This window comes from Populus trichocarpa, chromosome 19 (assembly GCF_000002775.5).
Source record: "Populus trichocarpa isolate Nisqually-1 chromosome 19, P.trichocarpa_v4.1, whole genome shotgun sequence".
NCBI lineage: Eukaryota > Viridiplantae > Streptophyta > Magnoliopsida > Malpighiales > Salicaceae > Populus > Populus trichocarpa.
This window is the reverse complement of record NC_037303.2, coordinates 12,140,598-12,162,024: the sequence shown is the minus strand read 5'-3', so window position 1 is coordinate 12,162,024 and position 21,427 is coordinate 12,140,598. Positions and strand designations below refer to the sequence as shown.

General features: G+C 33.7%; 5 protein-coding genes across 5 annotated transcripts; 2 read left to right on the top strand and 3 right to left on the bottom strand.

The window, feature by feature from the left end:
* Positions 1-2,665: 2,665 nt before the first annotated feature.
* LOC7467413 (zinc-finger homeodomain protein 2) lies at positions 2,666-3,728 on the bottom strand. The gene has a single exon (XM_024590893.2). The coding sequence runs from the start codon at positions 3,589-3,591 to the stop codon at positions 2,794-2,796; it is 798 nt and encodes a 265-aa protein (XP_024446661.1). The 5' UTR covers positions 3,592-3,728; the 3' UTR covers positions 2,666-2,793.
* A 1,545-nt stretch (positions 3,729-5,273) lies between these two features.
* Positions 5,274-9,260, top strand: LOC7475790 (17.3 kDa class I heat shock protein). Its single transcript, XM_052449446.1, has 2 exons — positions 5,274-5,744; positions 9,079-9,260. Exon 1 carries the CDS (start codon positions 5,274-5,276, stop codon positions 5,730-5,732), a length of 459 nt encoding a protein of 152 aa, XP_052305406.1. The 3' UTR covers positions 5,733-5,744; positions 9,079-9,260.
* Positions 8,500-9,260, top strand: LOC127904769 (17.3 kDa class I heat shock protein-like). Its single transcript, XM_052449445.1, has one exon. The coding sequence runs from the start codon at positions 8,608-8,610 to the stop codon at positions 9,064-9,066; it is 459 nt and encodes a 152-aa protein (XP_052305405.1). The 5' UTR covers positions 8,500-8,607; the 3' UTR covers positions 9,067-9,260.
* Positions 9,261-12,802: 3,542 nt separating this feature from the next.
* LOC7475788 (transcription factor IIIA) lies at positions 12,803-15,522 on the bottom strand. The gene is made up of 6 exons (XM_024590939.2): positions 15,244-15,522; positions 14,671-14,805; positions 13,926-14,214; positions 13,551-13,789; positions 13,276-13,419; positions 12,803-13,182 (listed from the first exon to the last, which is right to left on the bottom strand). Exons 1-6 carry the CDS (start codon positions 15,382-15,384, stop codon positions 12,994-12,996), a joined length of 1,137 nt encoding a protein of 378 aa, XP_024446707.2. The 5' UTR covers positions 15,385-15,522; the 3' UTR covers positions 12,803-12,993.
* A 2,036-nt stretch (positions 15,523-17,558) lies between these two features.
* On the bottom strand, positions 17,559-20,007 carry LOC7467411 (uncharacterized). Its single transcript, XM_002325504.4, has 2 exons — positions 19,763-20,007; positions 17,559-18,078 (listed from the first exon to the last, which is right to left on the bottom strand). Exons 1-2 carry the CDS (start codon positions 19,988-19,990, stop codon positions 17,683-17,685), a joined length of 624 nt encoding a protein of 207 aa, XP_002325540.3. The 5' UTR covers positions 19,991-20,007; the 3' UTR covers positions 17,559-17,682.
* Positions 20,008-21,427: the final 1,420 nt, after the last annotated feature.

Here is a 21,427-nt window from a genome sequence, read left to right as displayed (position 1 = left end):
ACTTCACACCAAATAGCATCATTATTAGCCACCCATCCCGAATATAGCGTACTTGCAAGTGACCCTTTTATTTTATGCTTTATTTATAGGATTTGATATTGAATCACCCCTTGCATAGACTCATATATATAAACAATTTGCAACATAACATAGAAGCGAACACAACACACAAGTCATTTATTCAAGACAACAAAGAGAATAAAAATAAGATAAATAATAACATAAACATAAGAGCGTAAATCAGAAATGATGCTTATGATATGTATGCAAAGCTTAACCCAAAATATTGCTAGTGGAGTCGTCATCATGTCATTGACCTTGAGCGACCTGACCAACTCATGTTTTCATGCTTTTCAGTGAATGGTGGTAAGTTGGATAGGGGTCACCCAATGAAATGAGAAAAATAATGATCGCAAACACACAATAAAAGAAATAAGAGTTTCCACTTAGGGTTAATGATCCTATAAACCTAATAATTGGTCTACCAATGTCTGGGTAAGTGGTTGATTATGTAAAGAGAAAATGAACTCAATCAATAATACCCCTTTAACGTCTAGCCTCGGGCTAGCTGTAGTGCACACATCAATCATATAACACACATAATATATATATTTAGCATGTAACACATCACCACATAAAAGGAAATCACATGCATGTAAATATGATAACAAAAATATGTTTTGAAATGGTCATTAACAATGAACTGCCAAAGGTGGATCAATTAGAAAACACAAGTTTTGAAAAGGAATGGTCAGATGAATTGCTCATGGGTGAATCAATAAGAAAACACAAGTTTCAAAGTTAGCTGGTCAAAACAAATCGTTCATAGTCAAATCAATAAATATAGGATTTTAAGAAAAAGATCACTCAAAATAAACCGCTCATGAATGAACCAATCAAACACAAGTCTTAAAATCAATTGGTCAAAATAAACTATTCATAGAGAACTAGATAAACACAATATTTTTAAAAGGATTGGTCAAAATGAACCGCTCATGGGTGAACCGATCTAGAATGGAAAGTCTTTAAAATTAACCAATGAAAACAAATGGTTAATGAATGAACCAAATAAACATATAATTTTTAGAAAAGGATCAATTAAAAACAAACCGCTAGCTAATGGATGAACCGATTTGAAAGTATGAGTTTTTAAAATTAATTAGTTGAAATCAATCGCTTATAATGAACTAGTTAAACACAACATTTTAAAAAGGGTTGGTCAAAACAAACCGCTCATAGGTGAACCGATCAGAAAACATAACTTTTTAAAATTAATTGGTCGAAACAAACTGCTCATAGAGGGAACCGGTTAAACATAATATTTTAAAAATGATCGGTCAAAATAAACTGCTCATAAGTAAAACAAACAGAAAACACAAGATTTAAAATTAGCTTATCAAAATAAATAGTTCATAGATAAACCAAATTAAACACAATAATTTAAAAAAAATTGATTAAATGAACTACTCATACTCATGAGTGATCCAATAAAAAAACATAGGATTTAATTCGAAAAGGATCGGTCAGACGAACCGCTCACAGGTGAACTAAAAGGAAAACATTTGATTTTTAAAATCAATTTGAGAATGCTTAAAATTCATCTCTATAGATAGTTATAACACAAAAATAATTAGGCAAACAATATTTATTGAGCCATCTCATATCAAGAACTAACCTGCATGATCAGTGTTGATCGATAGTGATCGAGTTCTCTCTGTCGAAGGACATGCGGGCAATTTTACCATCTAGCTAGTGATCAACTCTAATAAGGTTCACATTAACAAATTGAATTGATGAGGTAGCTGGCTGGCTTCACAAAATTATAACAATAAAGGGACAAATGAGATTGTTAATTAATCTTTCTTCTCATCAACTATAGTTATACATGTATAGGCAGGGGCGGAACCAGGGGATGCAAACAGGGCTCGGGCCCTGCAAAATATTTTAAATTTTTGTATTTTTAGTGTTTAAATATAGGATAATATAATATATTTTTATTTTAAATAAATAAATTTTTTAATAATAAATTATATTTTGAGTTTTGGCCCTTTCTATTATATAATTCCAGCTCCGAGGATCATTTTTTTTAATGGGATTGGATCACTCCTCAATCGAATATTAAGTAAATCATTTATAATTAAACCAATATATTCACAAAAATGATTTTAAGATTATTTGAGGGATATTTGACACAGTTTTTGCTCCTGCTTTTAGGTGTTTGGTAAGATTTGAATACAAAGTATACTCATTTATTTACTGAACTAAGCTTTCAAAGTCAAGGTACATATTCTAGTTTAATTTATTATGCATTGTTTTAAATCTGTAATTATCTAAATTCTATACTTTATGAAGATGTGATAAGATTTCCTCCTGACGTCGAAGATACACAGACGACATGGAATGCCATTTTACTTTAAATCATTCATCCAATCTCATGATCGTTGGCTTTTGGCCCCGATGTAGTACCTCTCTTATTGTTTTGGTAAATAATAAAGGCTTGCGTGCATATATCTCCATTGATCAGTTCGCATTACAGATTACTTCAAAGAACCATCCACAAATCTAAACAAATTTAAGATCATTTGCACAATTTATGTTATTTTAGCCCTCGATCCCTTCATGCCCATCAATCAGATCTTACTCACTACAATTAAGATGCTATATATCATGCTAATTAATTATGATAGTAGTAGTGGTAGTAATTAAGATACTGTCAAGTTTTAAAGAGGCCAAGAAAGAAATTGAAGATCAGAGTGGAACAATAATAATTACTAGATTAATTATCAATTATTACTAGACTCCAACGGGCGGAGGAGGAGGAGGGGCCTCGGCAGACACCGGGGGAGCACCATCTCTACGGCGGTGGGCATTCTTGTTATTATGCATCCAAACCTTAAGCACATTTCTTTTGACACCAACTTCATTGCAAAACTGATTAAGAGCCATATCATCATGTTTCTGTATTCTCCACCCTATCTTTTCAGCAAACTCCAGCATTCTCTCCTTTTGCTCCTGCGTGAACTTTGTCCTAAGCCTCTTATTATTGCTGCCAGCATTCTTCACCATAAACCCTTTCCCTTCACCTCTCTCAGGAGTCTCTGAGCGTCGATCATGATCAAGGTCGTCATCATCATCCTCATGAGGACGTGAAACGAAATCATGAACTGGCCGGTTCATGTTTATATCAGTGGGCGCACCGTACAAGAGAAACTGTTGTGTTTGTGGTGGTGGAGATAGGAGGAGTTGTTGCTGGTGCTGTCTTTTGGTACTACCTTGTCTTCTATGGAAGTTGCGGTGGCAACCACAGGCAGCACAAGTGAGCCAATCACGGGTGCCTTCATCACCACGTGGCATGAACTCTCCACAACCGTCATTGGCATGGCCACCAATAGAAGCAGCATGGTTTCTCATGCACTCTTTGTACTTGACAATGTTAATGCTGCAAGGATCTTTAGTTGTTTTGGAGTTTGAGTTCATGGTGGTGATTGGTTTGGTTTGGAGTACCATGTCAATATTATCCTGGTCATGGTCAGTTTCAGATTTGTGCTGCTCCTGCTGCTGTTGATGGTAGGGTACAACACTCGGGTCCATTTTGGAAAGAGAGAGAGTAGCAGTAGTGTCTTTCTGTCTGTGTTTTTGTTGGGTTAAGGAGATGGGATTATGGAGTTCATGCTGAATGCTGGATTTAGGAGAACTGTCGAAGGTTTTTTGTCGACTTGTAATAATAATAGCTGTGGAAAAAAGCGTGAAATGAATTTAAGGCATTCATGTCCAGAGAGTGAGTAAGAGAGAGGATACGCAGAAGGGCGTCACAAGTTCAAGTGACTCACATGTGGCAGTTAAAAATAATTAACAAAATATATAGGCCGTGACCGCTTTACTATATCAGAAGACATAAATTATTAATCATTATTATTATAGTGAAATTAGTATTTTGTTATTTAGTAAAAAAAAAATGGTGGTATTTGTTTAGGGATGCCTCTTGATCATTAAAATATTGTTGGGGGATATTTAATTTCTTTTTGTTTTTTTACAGTAAAAACATATCTTTAATGACTGTGTCAATAAAATTTAGAGTTGTTTATCAGGGATTTTTTGACTTTTCATAAATTTTTAAACAATAAAAATACTTCTTAACCCTGTAATCAAAAAAATATTTAGCTGTTGGACAAAAGGTTTTTTGGTTTTTTCATTTTTAATGTACAATTAAAATACATATTTGATCTTAGAAAAGATTAAAAAAAAATTGCATTCAGGGATATTTTTGTGCTTTCACTCGAGTTTTTTTAGGTAATTATCAGGGTCATGGGGATGTTTTGTATTTTCATGTTGTTTTTTTAATTCTTTAATAAAAAAAGCAGTTGGCACGCTGTAGCGAGTAAATGACATTCGCGTCATTTAGGCAGCGCGTTCGATGTCACTCGATGGTCAAACCTGACTTTTCATTGTCTCTCTAGATGCACAACCGTGTTCTCTTCCACATGGTGTTATGCGTGACAACATGTTAAAAAGAAGATGAAAATCACCCAAAACATTAAATTCCTAAAACTCAGTTACCAATTAATCATCGCATATTCTACCCTTTTCAAATATCAATTTACTCAAACAACCAACATCTTCCAATTTCTTTAACTGACGGAATGCTTCCTTTTAAATGGAGGTTTGTTTTCTTTTTAATTAAAAATAATTTCCTCATTAAATCAACAATCAACCCTTCAGTGCATCACTACAAGTATTATACAAGTAAATTCACTCTAATTTCATCGATATTTGAATTTCTAAAACATTAAAATTTATATTTATCATATAAAAATTAGATTAGTCATCTAAACTATTTCTAACATGGATATCATAATTTCAACACATTTTACAAGAATAATACAAATTCATCAGATGTAAGGTAAAGCTGCTGCCACGTAAAATTCGGTGGGAAAGAAGGAAAAAATAAGAAGAGAAGACATAGGAACAATGTCAAGGCCCGTGGAAAGCTAGCCCGGCCCTTTTCAAACCCAATTTGAGCGCAAATTCCAGACTCATCTAGAAAGCCCAGATATATATGTTTTCGTGAATTTACCAGAAAGTTCGTCAATCAAGGGGTAGCCGCCGGATAATCCTCGAAAGTACCAGGTTTCTCTTACACTTCCTATAAATACCAAACCTATCCCTCGCACCTTTCCACAGAGAACGACAAGCAAGTTCAGGTGAAAGCACTTTCTTGATAAGCTATCAAATTAAGCGAGCGACGCAGCTTCTCGTATACAGCCCTGTAAAAGATGGCAATGATCCCAAGCTTCTTCGACAACAGACGAGGCACCATCTTTGATCCATTCACTTGGGAACCCTTCAAGGGCTTCTCTTTCCCTTCATCCTCACTTGTCTCCCATGACAATTCAGCCTTTGTCAAGACGCGCATCGATTGGAAAGAGACCCCAGAAGCCCATGTCTTTAAGGCCGATCTTCCCGGTCTTAAGAAGGAGGAGGTGAAGGTGGAGATTGAGGATGACAGGGTGCTTCAGATCAGCGGGGAGAGGAACGTGGAGAAGGAGGACAAGAATGACACATGGCATCGTATCGAGCGTAGCAGCGGCAAGTTCGTGAGGAGGTTCAGACTGCCTGAGAATGCTAAGGTGGATCAGGTCAAGGCTTCTATGGAGAATGGGGTGCTTACAGTGACGGTGCCGAAGGAGGAAGTCAAGAAACCTGATGTCAAGGCTATTGAAATCTCTGGTTGAGTGAGATTATACCTCATGTTCCTCTTAGCATTAATCAAATTGCAAGGATTGGTGACTGTAACTCTGTTTATGTTCTTAAGTTAGCAGCTGAAGAGATTGTTAATATGCAACAATGTGTGTTTGTTTGTTATACGCCTTTGAAGTTCTGATTGATAAAATCAATTTGTAATTTCGTCAATAGAATTTCTTCTGACGGTGCTTCTTTTTTCTTCACCTTTGTTCCAAGTTACAATTTATATTCAAGATGATAGTACGGTACTAAAATCAATTTTATATATTTTTGTTAGGAACATAAAATCTCAGTATTAGCTATTAGGCTTCCAAGAGATGGAAAAAGGAAGAAAAAAAGAAAGAGATTGTTATGTTTTGGAGCTATTCTTTTTTTTTCTTCTAGGTGTTTTGTGTACTGTTTTATTTTTTACATATTTTATTTATTAGTGATCTATGGTATTTATAGATCTTAGATGCGTTAGCTCATTTTCAAATATGAAAATTGTACAATAATTAATTGATTGGAGTAAATATTATATCGGCCTTATTATTAATGGAGAATTTGGTGATTGTCAGTGACATGTTAGAAGACAATAACCATTAACAAGAAAGGAGATACTTGCTTTGAATTGAATAGGTTGTGTATTTGCACTGCGATCATTGACTAGAAATGTGGTGTCAACTATGTATAAAAGTGTGTATTTCTACAGAATTTGTAATTAAAGCATAGAAAAATTTGTGTTCATGGACAATGTATCGATGCTAAATTCACTCTAATTTTATCAATTTATCAAAAACATTGAAATTCACATTTACCATATAGAAATAAGATTAATCATCTAAACTATTACCCACGTGTTTGGTTATCACAATTTCCACACAATTTACAAAATTAATACAAATTCATCAAACCACCATTTTTTACTCTCTATGGCCTACCTTAAGCTTGATTACCCATCCAAAATTGTTTTATTCAATTTAATGAATTTCTTACTTCTTCTAGTCATTTAATCATCCATAACAATAATTAACAATTAATTTCAAATTCCCCCAAATTTCATCTCAAGAACCCAATTGGAATGTTGTTAATCTTAAATCAAATTATTAAACACTTGTTCAAATCAATACGAAAGGGTTTTGAACACCTTAACCGGTTGCTAAACATATTTCAAAAATCAATCTGTTAAGATTTTTCCCAAGCTTCTCTCTTTTCCTCTTCTCCCTTCATTTTCTCACTCTAACTTAGCTTTTTTTCCTTGATCTCTCTAAATTTTAAGGGTAATCGTGTTTTTCTCTCTTAAAATATTTTCTTTTTACTCCTAACCATCATTTTTTAGTCATTCAAAGTGAAAGAAAAGAAAAGAAAATGGATTTGCTTTTTTTTTTTTCCTTTTGTTGAAGAACATCAGGTTATAACAAAGTTCTTAGCTAAAAAAATTTGATTGTTTTATGTAAATTGATCTATTTATTATTCAAAACAGTTAGATTATTTTTTGCTATTGAAAAAATATGTGTTTTCAGCCAAAAACTCTTTTTCTTTTATCTTTATAATTTTTTCTTATTTTTTTTCTTATTTCATTGCTTTACACCTTAATTTTTATTTTCAATTTACGCCAGAGTTTACATCTTCTCTCGCCTCTCCTCCATGTTAGCACATGAATTAATACATGCTTGTGTGCATTGAATGCATGAAGGCTTGTGACGTGGGAAGGATTGCTTGTGTTGAAGAGAAAAACAAATAAATGCATATAAAAAAAAAAACTCAATCGTATAAGCTAGTTTGAACACCCAAGTTATTAAAAATAAAAAAACCATCATCTATCCTTGTCATTCGAAATTAGTCCAAACGCTTATAAATTTTTTTTAAAAAAAATCATTTTTTATTTTATATCACCAGCAACGAAATTTCTTTCCAATGATAGCTTCATCATCCAATAAACCCTTTTAAAAGAGTAAATTTATACTTTTATTGAATTAAAAATATATATTTTAAAGAACCTTCAACTGATATAAACAAAAAGCAAAGAACTTGGCTTGTTAAGAGCAACAAATTAAAAAGCATTGTATTTAGAATATATATAGACCTTCATCACTACCAAAGAATTGTCCGATGAGAAAAGCAATGGAAAGTATTCATCAGGCATTGCTGATTTAATTAGTGATGTAATATATTTTGTGAATAATTACTAATGGAATTGTCAACTAAATAAAAATAAAAATATTATGCCAATGATTCTATTGGTAATATAACATGTTATTATTTACCAATGAATTTAACGATGAAAATATTTTATCGCCAGCATAAAAAAATTACAATTACTAAGATTTTATAAAAAAATAACATATGTAAAATAAAGCTCATAAAATTGGGTATTTAAATCTAATGGGTTTTTTTTTTGTTTTTTTCTTCCATTAGTCGAACACTTGATTCCTAATATTTTATGTGATTTAGGAAATATTTTATATTCATAGAATAAGTACTGCTACTATTATTTTTTAGACCAAGAGTAGAAAAAAAAAATAGATAGTGAAAAATGATGGGAAAGAAAGAATATATAAGAAGAGAAGACATAGAAACAATGTCAGGGCCCATGGAAAGCTAGCCCGGCCCGTTTCAAACCCAATATGAGCACGAATTCCAGGCTCCTCTAGAAAGCCCAGATATATATGTTTTCATGAATTTACCAGAAAGTTCGTCAATCAAGGGGTAGCCGCCAGATAATCCTCGAAAGTACCAGCTTTCTCCTACACTTCCTATAAATACCAAACATATCCCTTGCACCTCTCCATAGAGAACGACAAGCAAGTTCAAGTGAAAGCATTTTCTTGATAAGCTATCAAATTAAGCGAGCGACGCAGCTTTTCGTATACAGCCCTGTAAAAGATGGCAATGATCCCAAGCTTCTTCGACAACAGACGAGGCACCATCTTTGATCCATTCACTTGGGAACCCTTCAAGGACTTCCCTTTCCCTTCATCCTCACTTGTCTCTCATGACAATTCAGCCTTTGTTAACACGCGCATCGATTGGAAAGAGACCCCAGAAGCCCATGTCTTTAAGGCCGATCTTCCTGGTCTTAAGAAGGAGGAGGTGAAGGTGGAGGTTGAGGATGACAGGGTGCTTCAGATCAGCGGGGAGAGGAACGTGGAGAAGGAGGACAAGAATGACACATGGCATCGTGTCGAGCGTAGCAGCGGCAAGTTCCTGAGGAGGTTCAGACTGCCTGAGAATGCTAAGGTGGATCAGGTCAAGGCTTCTATGGAGAATGGGGTGCTTACAGTGACTGTGCCGAAGGAGGAAGTTAAGAAACCTGATGTCAAGGCTATTGAAATCTCTGGTTGAGTGAGATTATACAGCCATTGTGAGAATTGGGTGCCTGTCTGTGACTCTGTGTGTGTTCTTAATTATGATAGTAGCTCAAAATCTTGTGTCACTGTTAATACGATAATGTGTATGCAAGTGTTTGTTTCAAGCTTCTTCTGAAGTTTTAAATGATGAGTTAATCAATAGAATATGTTGTCTATTTCTTCTTGTGATTTGGGGTCTCTTTTCTTCTCTTCTCTTTGATCAATGTTCATGTCTGGTTCACTCGATGTTATCTTGAGAGGTATAAAGCATGTCCTGGGTGACCCATTAAGCTAATAAAATCAATAATATTCACACAGGATGAAATGGGAAACCGAATAAAAAACCATCAACAGAAAGCTTTAAAACGGAAGCTGGGATCTCAAAGGAGAGAAACATTTGGATTGAAAAGAAGAAACAAGGATCAGGACAAGATGAAAATTGCTTCAGAGGACATGTAAAAAAGATAAAAATGTATATATAAAATCTTGATAATTAGAAATTCTGATTGGTTTTTGAGAAATTATAGGTAATTAAGGGGTTGAAGTAAAGATGCACATCCAACTAAAGCTGATGAAACATCATTTACGGGCAAAATATATATCCTTTACAGAGTGACAAGGGTAGGCAAGTAGACTTTGAAAGTAAGAGGCAACCTTGTGCATCAACATTTTATGTTAAAACATGTTCGTCCTATGTTTTCAAGATTCTTGTTAGGTTTCTTTGCAAGTTCACCTCGAGATCTTCTGGTCCAAGAAGCTTCAATGAAAGAATTCTGTAGATATGAGAATCAAATATAAGAGCTTAGTTGTTTCTCTAAAGCTCACCTAAACAACAGAATGGAAACCTCTCTGTCCAAGCAATTCAGAGGATTCCAAAAAATTAATTAATGCACATCCAGCAATAACAATCACATAACAGTAAACCTCAAATTTCTATAAGGCTTCAGTTGATTCTTAGTGTTGGGTCCCTTAAAATTTCCTTTTATAAAAGAATATTCAAGTATTCAAAAAAAAATCAGAAATTTAAATTACAAAAAATATTTTTTGATAATAAATAGAATAGCCGCAACAGTTCAGAACGCTGGATGGGTAGCTAGTTTTGAATATTGTTGGCAAAAAAAATGAAGGTTGGCTAAAGGAGGACTTAATAGTCATAAAGGAGAAGTTGGGATCAAATAGAATAAAAATATTAAAGATTAGGACAAACTTGTAAAACAATTAAGTTTAGGAACCTATTTGAACTTTTGATGGACTAAATTGATATAATTGAAGAGCTTAATTAAAAAAAAATTAAATATGTTACGTTGGGTACTTTGATATCTCCAATATAATAAAAAAATATCTTATGCATAACTTTCTTGAACATAAATCTTATCACCATGATAGAACAAGTGTGGATACTCCTTCTCAATCCCCCACGTTGCCACCTTGAGCCTCTTAGCCGAACCAATTGTTATTTCATCCTCTAACTCTCATGCCTGAATAGCTAACATATTTAAACAGACCTGTGAACTTCACATCATACTTTGTCATAGTCAAATCACCATGAACTAGCTTCTCAAAAGCATAGGACCTGGCATCCCTCACGCTCTCCGGTAGAAATCGCTCCAAGAACATATCTAAGAATTCCTTCCATGTTATAGGAGAAGAATCAACTATTCTTTCTCTCCTATTTGAATCATATCAGTTAGCATCCACCTTACCTTCTAGCCTGAAAGATGTTAAAGTCACTATATGATGATCCGTGCATCTCATAACCTTACACCTATGCCACACCGCATCCAAAAATTATTGTGGACCCTCAGAGTTATTGACTCCCTTAAAAGTGGGAGGTGTCAGTTTAAGGAACTCTGACAAAGGTACCTTCATCTCATGCACAATATGAAAAGTCGAAGATGCATTCTTATTCTTCTCCTTCTCTCTCTCAGCTAAAAGATTAGCCAGGTTCTGCATGGCCTATCCAATATTATCCGAAACACTGTCAGCATGAGGCACCCTAACCTGTGATTCTTGCTCCAGGTCCTGACCAACATCCAAATCATAGTCTCTCTCATCCTGAACTTCTGTCTTTATTTGGTTAAGGCGAGGGGGTTCTAACCTTCCTTCTTCGCCTCTCATTCATGAGCTGAACAATAGGAATGTTCTCCTGATCATTACCGTCATAGTCAGCGTTAACTACATGTCTAGCTCTTGGTATTTTTCCTAAAAGAACACATGTATATCAACATAACTATAAAGGAGTTCAATGACGATATACAAAATACGATTTTGAAGAATTCTAAGAGGAATGACATCAAGACAAGACAGATCCTAAGCTTCATATGTTACAAGGGTTTTAACAAAACTAGATTACGGTGTTTTAACAAAAGTGGGCTCTGATACCATCTTTGTCACGACCCAAATCTCGGGACCATGACCGACAACGCAGGTGGTGTCATAAGAACACCCCACTTACGCTAAGCCTCTATACAGACATATCAAAAGAATAAATTATTTAAAAATACACAGCATTTATAATCTTTCAGAATATTATATTATTCAAAACTAATGAAACCAAATGATAGTTTAAAACTTCTCATTAATAATTAAAACAAAAACATTAATCCATAATACTCATTAAATTATCAAAATCCAAACTTAATTGAAAAAGAGTAATAGTGAAGTGTCTAAGACATTGAATCAAACCATTAGAATTAGAAGAGAGAAAAACAATTCTCTTACGAACTTTCTTTATATACATAGGTTAACTTAGGTTGGGTTTGGGCTAACTTGAGCTTGGATTTGGGCTAAAAGTTTGAGTCTTACAAAAAGTTACTAGTTTTATTATCGAAGAAACCCTAAATTTTATAAAAATGAATTGTTTTTCAAGTGTTAGATCTTTTATTGTCAATTAATATAATTATCAACTTTATGAACTCAAAAGAATGAATATTAACATAAATATGTAATCAACCTCTATCAAAACACTCTAAAAACCCTGTTCTTGAATATATTAAATTTTGAAACATCACCGCTTAGTCATTAAAGTTATGTTCTTAAAATGAAATAAAAACATTGCAAGATCAAAACTTGTGTCATTGGACATAGATATGTTTTATAATGTCACCATTGGATTCTTCTCTCGGACAAGGAATTGAATCCAAAATTTCTGGCTTTGGTTGGGTAAGGATTTTCAGAGTTGATGAAACTGTCGTGAACACAATCAGACTGGGTGGAAAACCAAATTTCCAAATGCACTGAAATTTCTGCAACGCCTCCTATGAAGTGGCAATATTGTTCCTGAGTTTGCATTAGAGGGTCCTTTTCTTTTGAGTCGAATGTGTTCAGCTTCGAGCTGTTGTACTTGGGATTGTTGGTGTAAAAGGAAACACAGGGTGCTATCATCTTTGCACCTTCTAGGCTATGTAAGTTTGTTGACCCTTCCAAACCACTCACATGTTATACTTATTTCCATACAATACAACTGCCTCGTAATGCGTTTTGGAAAATTGCCATGCAACCGTGCTTTTAATGAAACTGCTACCCTTCCAGATCCGGAGCAACCTCCTCCATTTAACGTTAGGAGATGCCCCAAGTCAATAAATCAATGAGAAGCCTGTTTTCTCTCTCGGGCAAGAGGACCAGGAGTCAATGGTGCCCCATGTCACTCACGTTTCACTCTAGTTGAAGGGTTCTTCTTGCTTTCTACACATGGTCATTGCATACTCCAATGGCTAACATGGGCCCAAAAGTTGGATTTAAATATACATATATTTCACCAATGATGTACCTATACAATGTTACCATTTGGAATGGCTAACATGTTATTGATGTCCATTCTCCAAAAGATGATAACAGCAGAGTATGCCAAAGGCACCACAACCTCCATATAAAGAGCTAACTTGGACACAAGTGGAAAGAGGATGAGAGAATGCACGCGCATCTAGGTAGGTAGGGCATGGCTCACTACTGGGTCCTCAGCCTCCATTTCATGCAACAACGTGTGGCACTCATCAAACTCAGTTGGTGGAGTTACTCTCTTGCGTATCAACATTTCCACAGTGGGGAATTTCCTCTTCCTCCCACCTCTTGGCCTTGACCTGAACTGCTGATCAGACTCCACAAAATCACCCTGATCCAAAAGCAATCCAGTTCAGAATGCCAATTCATTTTCTAAATCCACATTGATGAACGAAATGTGCTAAAAACTGCGCACAGAACTTACAGGAGTATAGACATGCAAACCAGATTTTTCATGTTTATCTCTCACATGCTTGTATGAGAATCTCATGTCACAACCTGGAAATCCACAAACATAAGGCCTTTGTTCAAGGTGCACTGCCTTCACATGCTGGTTAAGATTTGTTTTCTGCACACAAATAGGAAAAAAAATTAACTAAAAAGAAAATGATGCTGGGTGAGCATGAAATGGTTCGCTGGCCGGGATTAAATACTATTAAGAAACAGAGAAGTGGATTTTAAAACACTTGTTAATCTTACAGTAGAGAATGCGTGCTGACAACCCTTGAAATGGCATTTGATTCTCTCTGTTGAACCATTGACAGGTTCATGGGTGCAAAGATGTCTCTTAATGTTCTTTCTCAGCTGTTTCGTGCCACAAATATCACAGTTAATGTATTGGTGGCAGGACTGTATGTGGGCCTTGAGGCATTTTTTATTAGAAAAATGTTTCATACAGCCTGGTTCTATACACATTGCCTCCATTGAGTCCAGGTTAACTGCGTTAGAGAGGATGATAATCAGAGATTGCAAGTAGGATAAATTGCCAAATTTCTAAATCATTAAATATTCTTCCTCTTTTTTTAGAAACATCAACTCTGATACTTGTGTATGAGTGAAAAGAAAGAAACTTACTATGAGAATCCTCATGCTTTTGCAGCTTTGACGGGTATCTGAATGCCTTTCCACATCCCAGTTCCTGGCATACATACTGCTTCTCACCTCCAACACTACTGGAGGAAGAACTCTCATCATGAAGCTCTCTAACATGCCTTTTCAAATTGCTTAGGTAAACAAATTTACGATCACAATTCTCAATTTCACACTTGAAAAGTTTCCCTTCGTGGTGGAGAAGGTGGCGAGTTAAGTGATCTTTCCTTCTATAGCTGGCATGACAATCATCAACTGAACACATAAATGGCCTCTGCAAAATAAATAAATAAATAAATGACATAAACATTAGAAGAAATGATTTCTTAGATCACTATAAATAATATCAAGAGACAAAAAAAAGCCTTCCTTCAAACCTGAACTTCAACAGGTGCGTGATCGAGGCTCACTTGATGGAGCTTCTCAGGAGGTCTCCCAGCCTGATACTAGTCCATTCAAGCCAAAATGGAAGCCTCTTGCATTTTGGAGTTCACTGTGTGGGATCCAATGCTCACGCATTAACTTCCAGGTGTTTTTCTATACTAATGGCATTCCTGCAAAATACTTAGTATTCAATCGGTGTAGATCCTAATATTAAATATCATTAACAGCACACTTTGAGCTGCATAGCACATTGCATTCTTTAAAAAATGCATTCGAACAAGAAATCAAATAGAAAGCAAAACCTTGTGTACAAGCAACCCATGCAGGTAGAAACATGGTCAAATACCTCAAGAGAATGACTTTGCATGTGTTGAACCAAATACGCAGGCTTTTTGAAACTAGCACCACATTTTTCGCAAGTATTGGATCTTACTCCCTCCTTTACCTCATCCCCACCAACTCGTTCTTTTTCTATCTCCTCCTAAGCAAAAGGAAATACAGAGGTAAGACTGCAATTTAACTTAACCAGTCTTCAATTTGATATATATGAGTCAATTATATCGATTTGAGCAGAAAATACACACAAGATTTATTGATTATTCCCTTCAAGGCTTCAACAGCCACAAAAGAATTAAATACCAAAGAAACCACTTCAGGAAATAAGATCATGCAAATTAATGGCAAATCAAATACAAATAAAAAAACCCACAGAATCATGAAAAAAATCCAAACCCAATAAAAATAATTAATAAAATCAAAACAATTAACAATAAATCAAAGCCAAATCTTTTTTCTTTGATGAATAAGAAAGCACAATCTTGATTCCTATATATATAGAAAAAGGTTCTACCTGTGAAAGCTGCTACTATTAACCAAGAAGATGAGAAACAGAAACAGAAAGAGAGATTAAAAGACGGACCTTGTGATGGGTGAGGACATGAGAAGTGATAAGAGACTTCTTGGATCTGCAAATTCCACAGTAATCACAGTAATATCGCCTTATATCTCTGAATATAACTGCCCTTCCTTTCTCCGCTGCTTCTTCTTCCATCATCACCATCGCTCTTTCTCAAAAGGGGTTTTTGGTTGGAGAGATGGCAGAAAGAGGCGCCAAAGGGATTACTTATAGCTACACTGGCAGGAACCCTAGGGTTAACGCGACGTTTTGTTTCTTTGAAAAAAAAAAAATTGAAGTTAATTCATCGGTTTTCATAGTTTAAAAAAAGTTATTTTAAATTAATTGAGGTTGATTTGATAAAATAAATGTTTGGTTAAAATTATGGTTGAAATTGAGGTTAAAAAAAAGTAGTTTAATGTGTTTGGTTAAAAATGCTTTTGAAATTGAGGTTATAAAATAATTTTTAAAAATATATATTAATATTGATGGTTTTAAATTTAAATATTGTAAAATTAATTACTCTTATTACATCATAAAAAATAATACTTTATATAAAATATTTTTTATTATTTCATTAAACTATTTATAATTCCATTATGTCCAAAATTCATCCGATAAGAACTACAGTTTTCATAACTTTTTGAGCATGTAATAAAATTAGATAAAATATTATCAGCTATAAAATTAATATTACTATACGCGTAAATTTAATTCACTCTATACTAGTTTTTCGAGAAAAAAATATTGTTTACATCGCGAATGAATTTAATTCTCTAAACTAGTTTTTTTAAATAAAAAAAATATGTGAATAGTGCAAGTGAATTGCACTGTTCACATGAAGAGTGCAGTGAATTGCACTGTTCGTGGGTTTTTAATCCGCTACAGTGCATGCAAAGCAGGAGCTTTTTTTTTCCAGTGTTTTAAACGCAAAAAACACGTGGACCTCATGCACAGTAAAGTGATTTTTGTTATTATCAAACGGCTGCGGACTGCGTTTTAATTAAAACGCAGCCGCAAACGGACCCTTAATAACCTCAAAGGCTAAAACTCAATCGGTGCAATCAATATCTTTTTGGTTTAACCTAAAATTTGACCCGGCTCAAGTTTTGGACATCTAGTTTTCCGGATTAACTCATTGAGCCGACTTCAATACCTATATTCATAAGTCATAAATTATATCTGGGTGCATTTTTTTGGGTTAAAGATGAAGATTAAAAGCCCACACAAAATCCAATTTCAAATTTTCAATAATGGTAAGAAATCACTAGATAACCAAAATTCTTTCTCACGCTGTGGGGAATTTATATATATATATATATAATATCATTAATCTTTGGCAAATATATCAATCTTAAAATTTCCTATTCTAACTCATTTTAAATTAAATTATATAAAAGTTGTTTTACTCATTTTAAATTAAATTATATAAAAGTTGTTTCAATATGTTTCAATAGACTTGATGAGTCTAAAAACAACCTGAATAACTAATAAAATTATAGTTTAACTCTTAAAAAAATTCAAAATGGCAATTTTAAAAATATTAAAATGATCTAAATTTGACGAGTTAATCTGTCAAATTCACAACCCAGATTAAAGACTCTACTTGGCATAATAACTTAAGTTAATTAGTCAAACATGTGTTCTTCAATCCATGAGCTTCACAGTGTTTAATAACTTTGTGTTTTTTTAATTATTTTTTTAATTATATGATAAAAATTTAACGTTTATAAAATCAAGTACCAACTCAATAACAAGATATTTGTTTGAGATCGTGATAAATATATAGAAAACAAATCAAAATAAATTATAAAGTTCAATAAACAATTAAGCACCAAACATGCTACTCGGTTCTCATTATATATTATGATCGAAACTTAGGTTTTGTTAAGGTTTTTTAGGTGGTTCCAAAGGCTTCATCGTATACCCTTGTGCATTCAATACTACAAATCAGGAGAAAAGTTGGAGGAAACATTAAAGCAAGCGAAGAAAAAGTTTGAGACATTAACATAAATGCACATCCAAGTAAAGCTGATGAAGACTCTAAATAAGGTTCGCTGGCAGACTTCTAAAATAGTAAGCAACCTTACACATTGGCTATGGATGGAAAAGTACGTTAAATATCATATGTTCAAGACCTTGAAATCACAAACTCAAACACCAAAATCCAGTGATAGGTAATTGCTGAGACCAAGTCTTTCTGTTAAATGATGAACGCATTGAAGACGCAAGTAACTGATAATTGTAAAAACTTCAAATCAGTTCCATAAAGCTAAAATTCCTTAACTACAGGGTAAGGAAGATAGAATCAAGTATGCACACAGGAAAGCAAAGAGGACTCAAGAATTAAATGAGCAATTTTCTATTAGACATGTTAGATAAATGAACAATGTTAAACCAATTGTGTTTCTCCACTGTAATTTACAATAACAAAACCTAGAAGAGTAATAACGAGTAGTCTGCTTAAACAAATATGATCCCATTCTCCTTAATGGTATCAATAACAATTCCAAGTTTACCTTCAATCCGCTCATCTTTTCTAGGTTCATAAGACATTGCATACACATCAGCTTCCTTGGATCTCTCAGCAATGAGCTTCCCTACAATTCTACAGGCATTGTGATCTGTAAGTGATGGTAAACTGTGTCTCAGATCCTTGGCATTTGTGGTAGCAACTGATACCACTTTACTTGTTCCCCGGTGCATCACTTTTGCCTGGATAAATCTCCTTGAAAAGAAAACATTTAGTAAGAATGGCCTCATATACATATCTGTCCTCTGTTTCCACGATTTCTTGTTAGGTTTCTTGGCAAGTTCACCTCGAGATCTTCTTGTCCAGGCAGCTTGAATGAAAGAAGTCTGCAGATATGAGAAACAAATATTAGAACTCGTTTCTTCCTTGAAAAGTCATCTTAAACAACACTAATTTCGGCTGTAAAGATGACTGAAAACTGTAGAAGGCAATGCTAGATTCTCTGTCTAACCATTTCAGAGGACTGCAGAAAATGAAGTAATTGACAACCAACAATAGTAAAGCTACAATAAGACTATCACACAAAAAAGCAAACCACAAATTCCTGTGCTCCCATTGACTATTAGAGAGTACAACACAGTTTCTGGAAGATTGTAATTAGGAGTGTCTTATTTATGGCAATCAAAATCGGATTCATTTCTACAAAAAGCATATTCTAATGCTCTGTGGTGAAATTTGGAGGTGAATCAAAATTCCACTCACATATAAACAGAAAAGAACCATCAATGTCAACGGATGGGAAATGAACCTGCAGCATTTGCTCTGTGGTGCCAGCAAATTACTGCCAGGCCAAGCACAAATGGTCATGAAACAATAGAACTATAAATGATTACACATTAGGAACAAGGCCTGGTAAATATTCTCATGCCTTTACCATAAAGAACATGCATCAATGTCTAATAAATCAAGTGTCAAAATTATTTTGGTTATTCATCAATTTTAATTGGGAGTATTTTTCATCACAACAAACAAGTTGTGGAAAACTCTCAAGGTACCTACATAGATTCTTCCCACAAGAAGACTATGTTCAACATGGAGAAGCAAGCAGCAGGTTTTTTTTTTTTGAAGATAAAGCAGTAGCCAAAGTTTAACAAAGCAATTACACAATCATGGGTAGTTAAATTATATATTACTTGAACAAGTTACAAGCAAGTCTCTTCAGAACAAGAGCATTCTTGGTCAGCGACCATACTAATAACAAGAAGATCCTAGCAATAACTGTTTCTTAATAATTTTTTCAGCAGTAAGAATTGTTGAGAAACTTTGCGCGTGAAAGCTTTTCCTTTTGAAACCAACATTAGAAAGTTTAGCTATGTTTTATCATATTCTACTACCACAACTTCTACAAGATTAGAACACAAGCAATCTAATTTTCTATAATATAAAATGATTTCTCATCTAGCTAACCTGCTCCTACTACTATATCAATACTTAGAAATTGTCCAAAAGTTAGCCTTTTCCTCTCACTTTTATCCTCCACTTTCATAAACTGATCAGCCTTGGCAGATTCTTTACATAAAAATAAAATAAAATTGAATTATCCATTGTGCAAAAGTTGAAGGTGGGGGTTCCGGTCTAATTATCTACCTAGTGCAAAATAATTGAAACATTTTCTTCTTCTTCTTCTTCGCATTTTACCACTCATTGAGAAATATAATAACACCCCATCTCAATAATTGACAAAAATAACTTACCATATCCTTCTGTTAAAAGCTCCAGTACAAAAACATTTGATTCTAATAACGCTTAACAAATCATCAGTTGGAAATAAACAGAAAGATGATGGATTTCATAACCTATTAAACCAAGAGAACTGCATATATAACCAAAAATAAGATAAATGATACCGAAACAGGAAATCAGCAAACCCATTTGCTGTTCAGGGAAAAATTCAAGTATAAAAAATCAAAACAGCAGAAAAACATGAGACTCGGCTTACTATTTAAAATTTGTTCCCTTTTCAAAGTAGTTTCCAGGGTAAAGAGAGATTGAAGAAGAGTGTGTGCAAACCTTGTTGAGAGAGGATGGGTTGTTGTTGTTGATGGAGATGGAGATGTGTATGGTGGGAAATGAAGAGCCCCATGAAAGGGAATTGGGTTTGATTGAGCGAGTTGAGCTAGTTGGGAGTGAGTCGGCGGAGAGAAGTGATTGAGTTGAAAGAGCTGCACAAGAAGATATTATGCAGGCCATCTTCTTCGTGGGACTAACTGGTGGCTCACTCGTTTGAGTAAAAAACATGCAATAAAGAAGTCTATGCTGTATTACTTGGTTTTATCAGATTTTTTTTTATTTAATGTTTTGAGATTTTTTGTGTGTTTTTCTAGCATTTAGTGTCTATACGTTATGTTTTAAATTATTTTTCAGTTAGAAATATTTAGAAAAAAAAAAAATTTTAAAAAATTATTTTTAATATTAACATATTAAAATTATTTAAAAATATTAAAAAATAATAATTTTAAACAAAAATAATCAAATTTTAAATAATTGTTTTGACGGCAATGCTAAATATTTTTTTAATATTAATGAAATCTACTTTTTCAAATTTAAAAAAAAAACACTCAAAATTAACAATGGATATGTATTTTTTTTATTTACAAACTAATCACATAAGTGATTTACTTCTTGTTGTATAATTGATTTATACTAGATGTCCCTTTTAACGATTCAATTGTTCCTTATTTCAATAAAGAGAGATCCTTGAAAGCTACCTATTATGTTTTAATCATAGTTTTAAAACTTGATTTGACCCAGCAATTGACCTAGAATTTGGCTAATTCAGGGTTGGAACTGGGCCGAATTAAAAAATATTAAAGAAAGTTAAAATTTGGAGTGATCCAATGACCCGGTTTACCAGACCAAACAAGACTCGATAAAAAACTTAGTTGCAATCTATTGACTTTTTCTTTTCTTTTTTAACTAAAACGATGTTATTTTGATTTTTTAAAAAAATCAAAATTAACCCGCGCAACCCGATAAACCGGTCAAAACCAGGAACCCAGGCCTTAGACCGGACCGGGTTTAAAAACTTTGGTTTTAATGGTATCATGCCAGGCCATACTCTACAGTCTACACAGTCTCTTACCCATGAATTGATAGATTTCCATGTTTTGATGCATGGACATTTTTTAAAGTCAGCTTCACTGCATTCTTCAATCAATAATAACCCCAAGTTAATTTAAGATAATTTTATTGATACACGATCTCGAATATAAAATTAAAATAATCCTGTAAAAAAAACTAAAAAAATCACAAAAATCAAGGTCTAATAACTTAATATCAAATGTTAAAATTTTAAAAAAATTAATTTAAAAAAAGAAGCGAAAAACAAAAACTTGAGTCACCCTGAATTAACTTGAGGAACCCGCCACACGCGATACGATTTCTAGATAAAAATAAATATTAAAAAAAAGAATATAGAAAAAAGACCCAAGTTAAATAAAAAAATATTAGAAAAAAAAACCCCCACATAAAAGAAAGAAAGAAAATCACAAAGCTCAAGGGCCAATAATTTAATATCAAATGATGAAAATGGAAAGAAAAATAAATTTCATAAAAAAAACTTTTGTCAACTCAAGTTAACTTAACCAACCCTTACCCAGGATATAAGAACAAGATAACATCATAAAAAGCAAAACTGAACAAATCACAAAACTCAATGGATAATAATCTAATGTT

Excerpts from the sequence above, each read along its gene's own strand:
- LOC7467413 (XM_024590893.2), bottom strand. The coding sequence starts at position 3,591 with ATGGACCCGAGTGTTGTACCCTACCATCAACAGCAGCAGGAGCAGCAC.
- LOC127904769 (XM_052449445.1), top strand. The coding sequence starts at position 8,608 with ATGGCAATGATCCCAAGCTTCTTCGACAACAGACGAGGCACCATCTTT.
- LOC7475790 (XM_052449446.1), top strand. The coding sequence starts at position 5,274 with ATGGCAATGATCCCAAGCTTCTTCGACAACAGACGAGGCACCATCTTT.
- LOC7467411 (XM_002325504.4), bottom strand. The coding sequence starts at position 19,990 with ATGTTTTTTACTCAAACGAGTGAGCCACCAGTTAGTCCCACGAAGAAG. Across the intron at positions 18,079-19,762 it reads ACCCATCCTCTCTCAACAAG|ACTTCTTTCATTCAAGCTGC; the intron begins GTTTGCACACAC and ends TCATATCTGCAG.
- LOC7475788 (XM_024590939.2), bottom strand. The coding sequence starts at position 15,384 with ATGGTGATGATGGAAGAAGAAGCAGCGGAGAAAGGAAGGGCAGTTATA. Across the intron at positions 14,806-15,243 it reads ATGTCCTCACCCATCACAAG|GAGGAGATAGAAAAAGAACG; the intron begins GTCCGTCTTTTA and ends CCTTTTGCTTAG. Across the intron at positions 13,790-13,925 it reads AAAGCATGAGGATTCTCATA|TTAACCTGGACTCAATGGAG; the intron begins GTAAGTTTCTTT and ends TCTCTAACGCAG.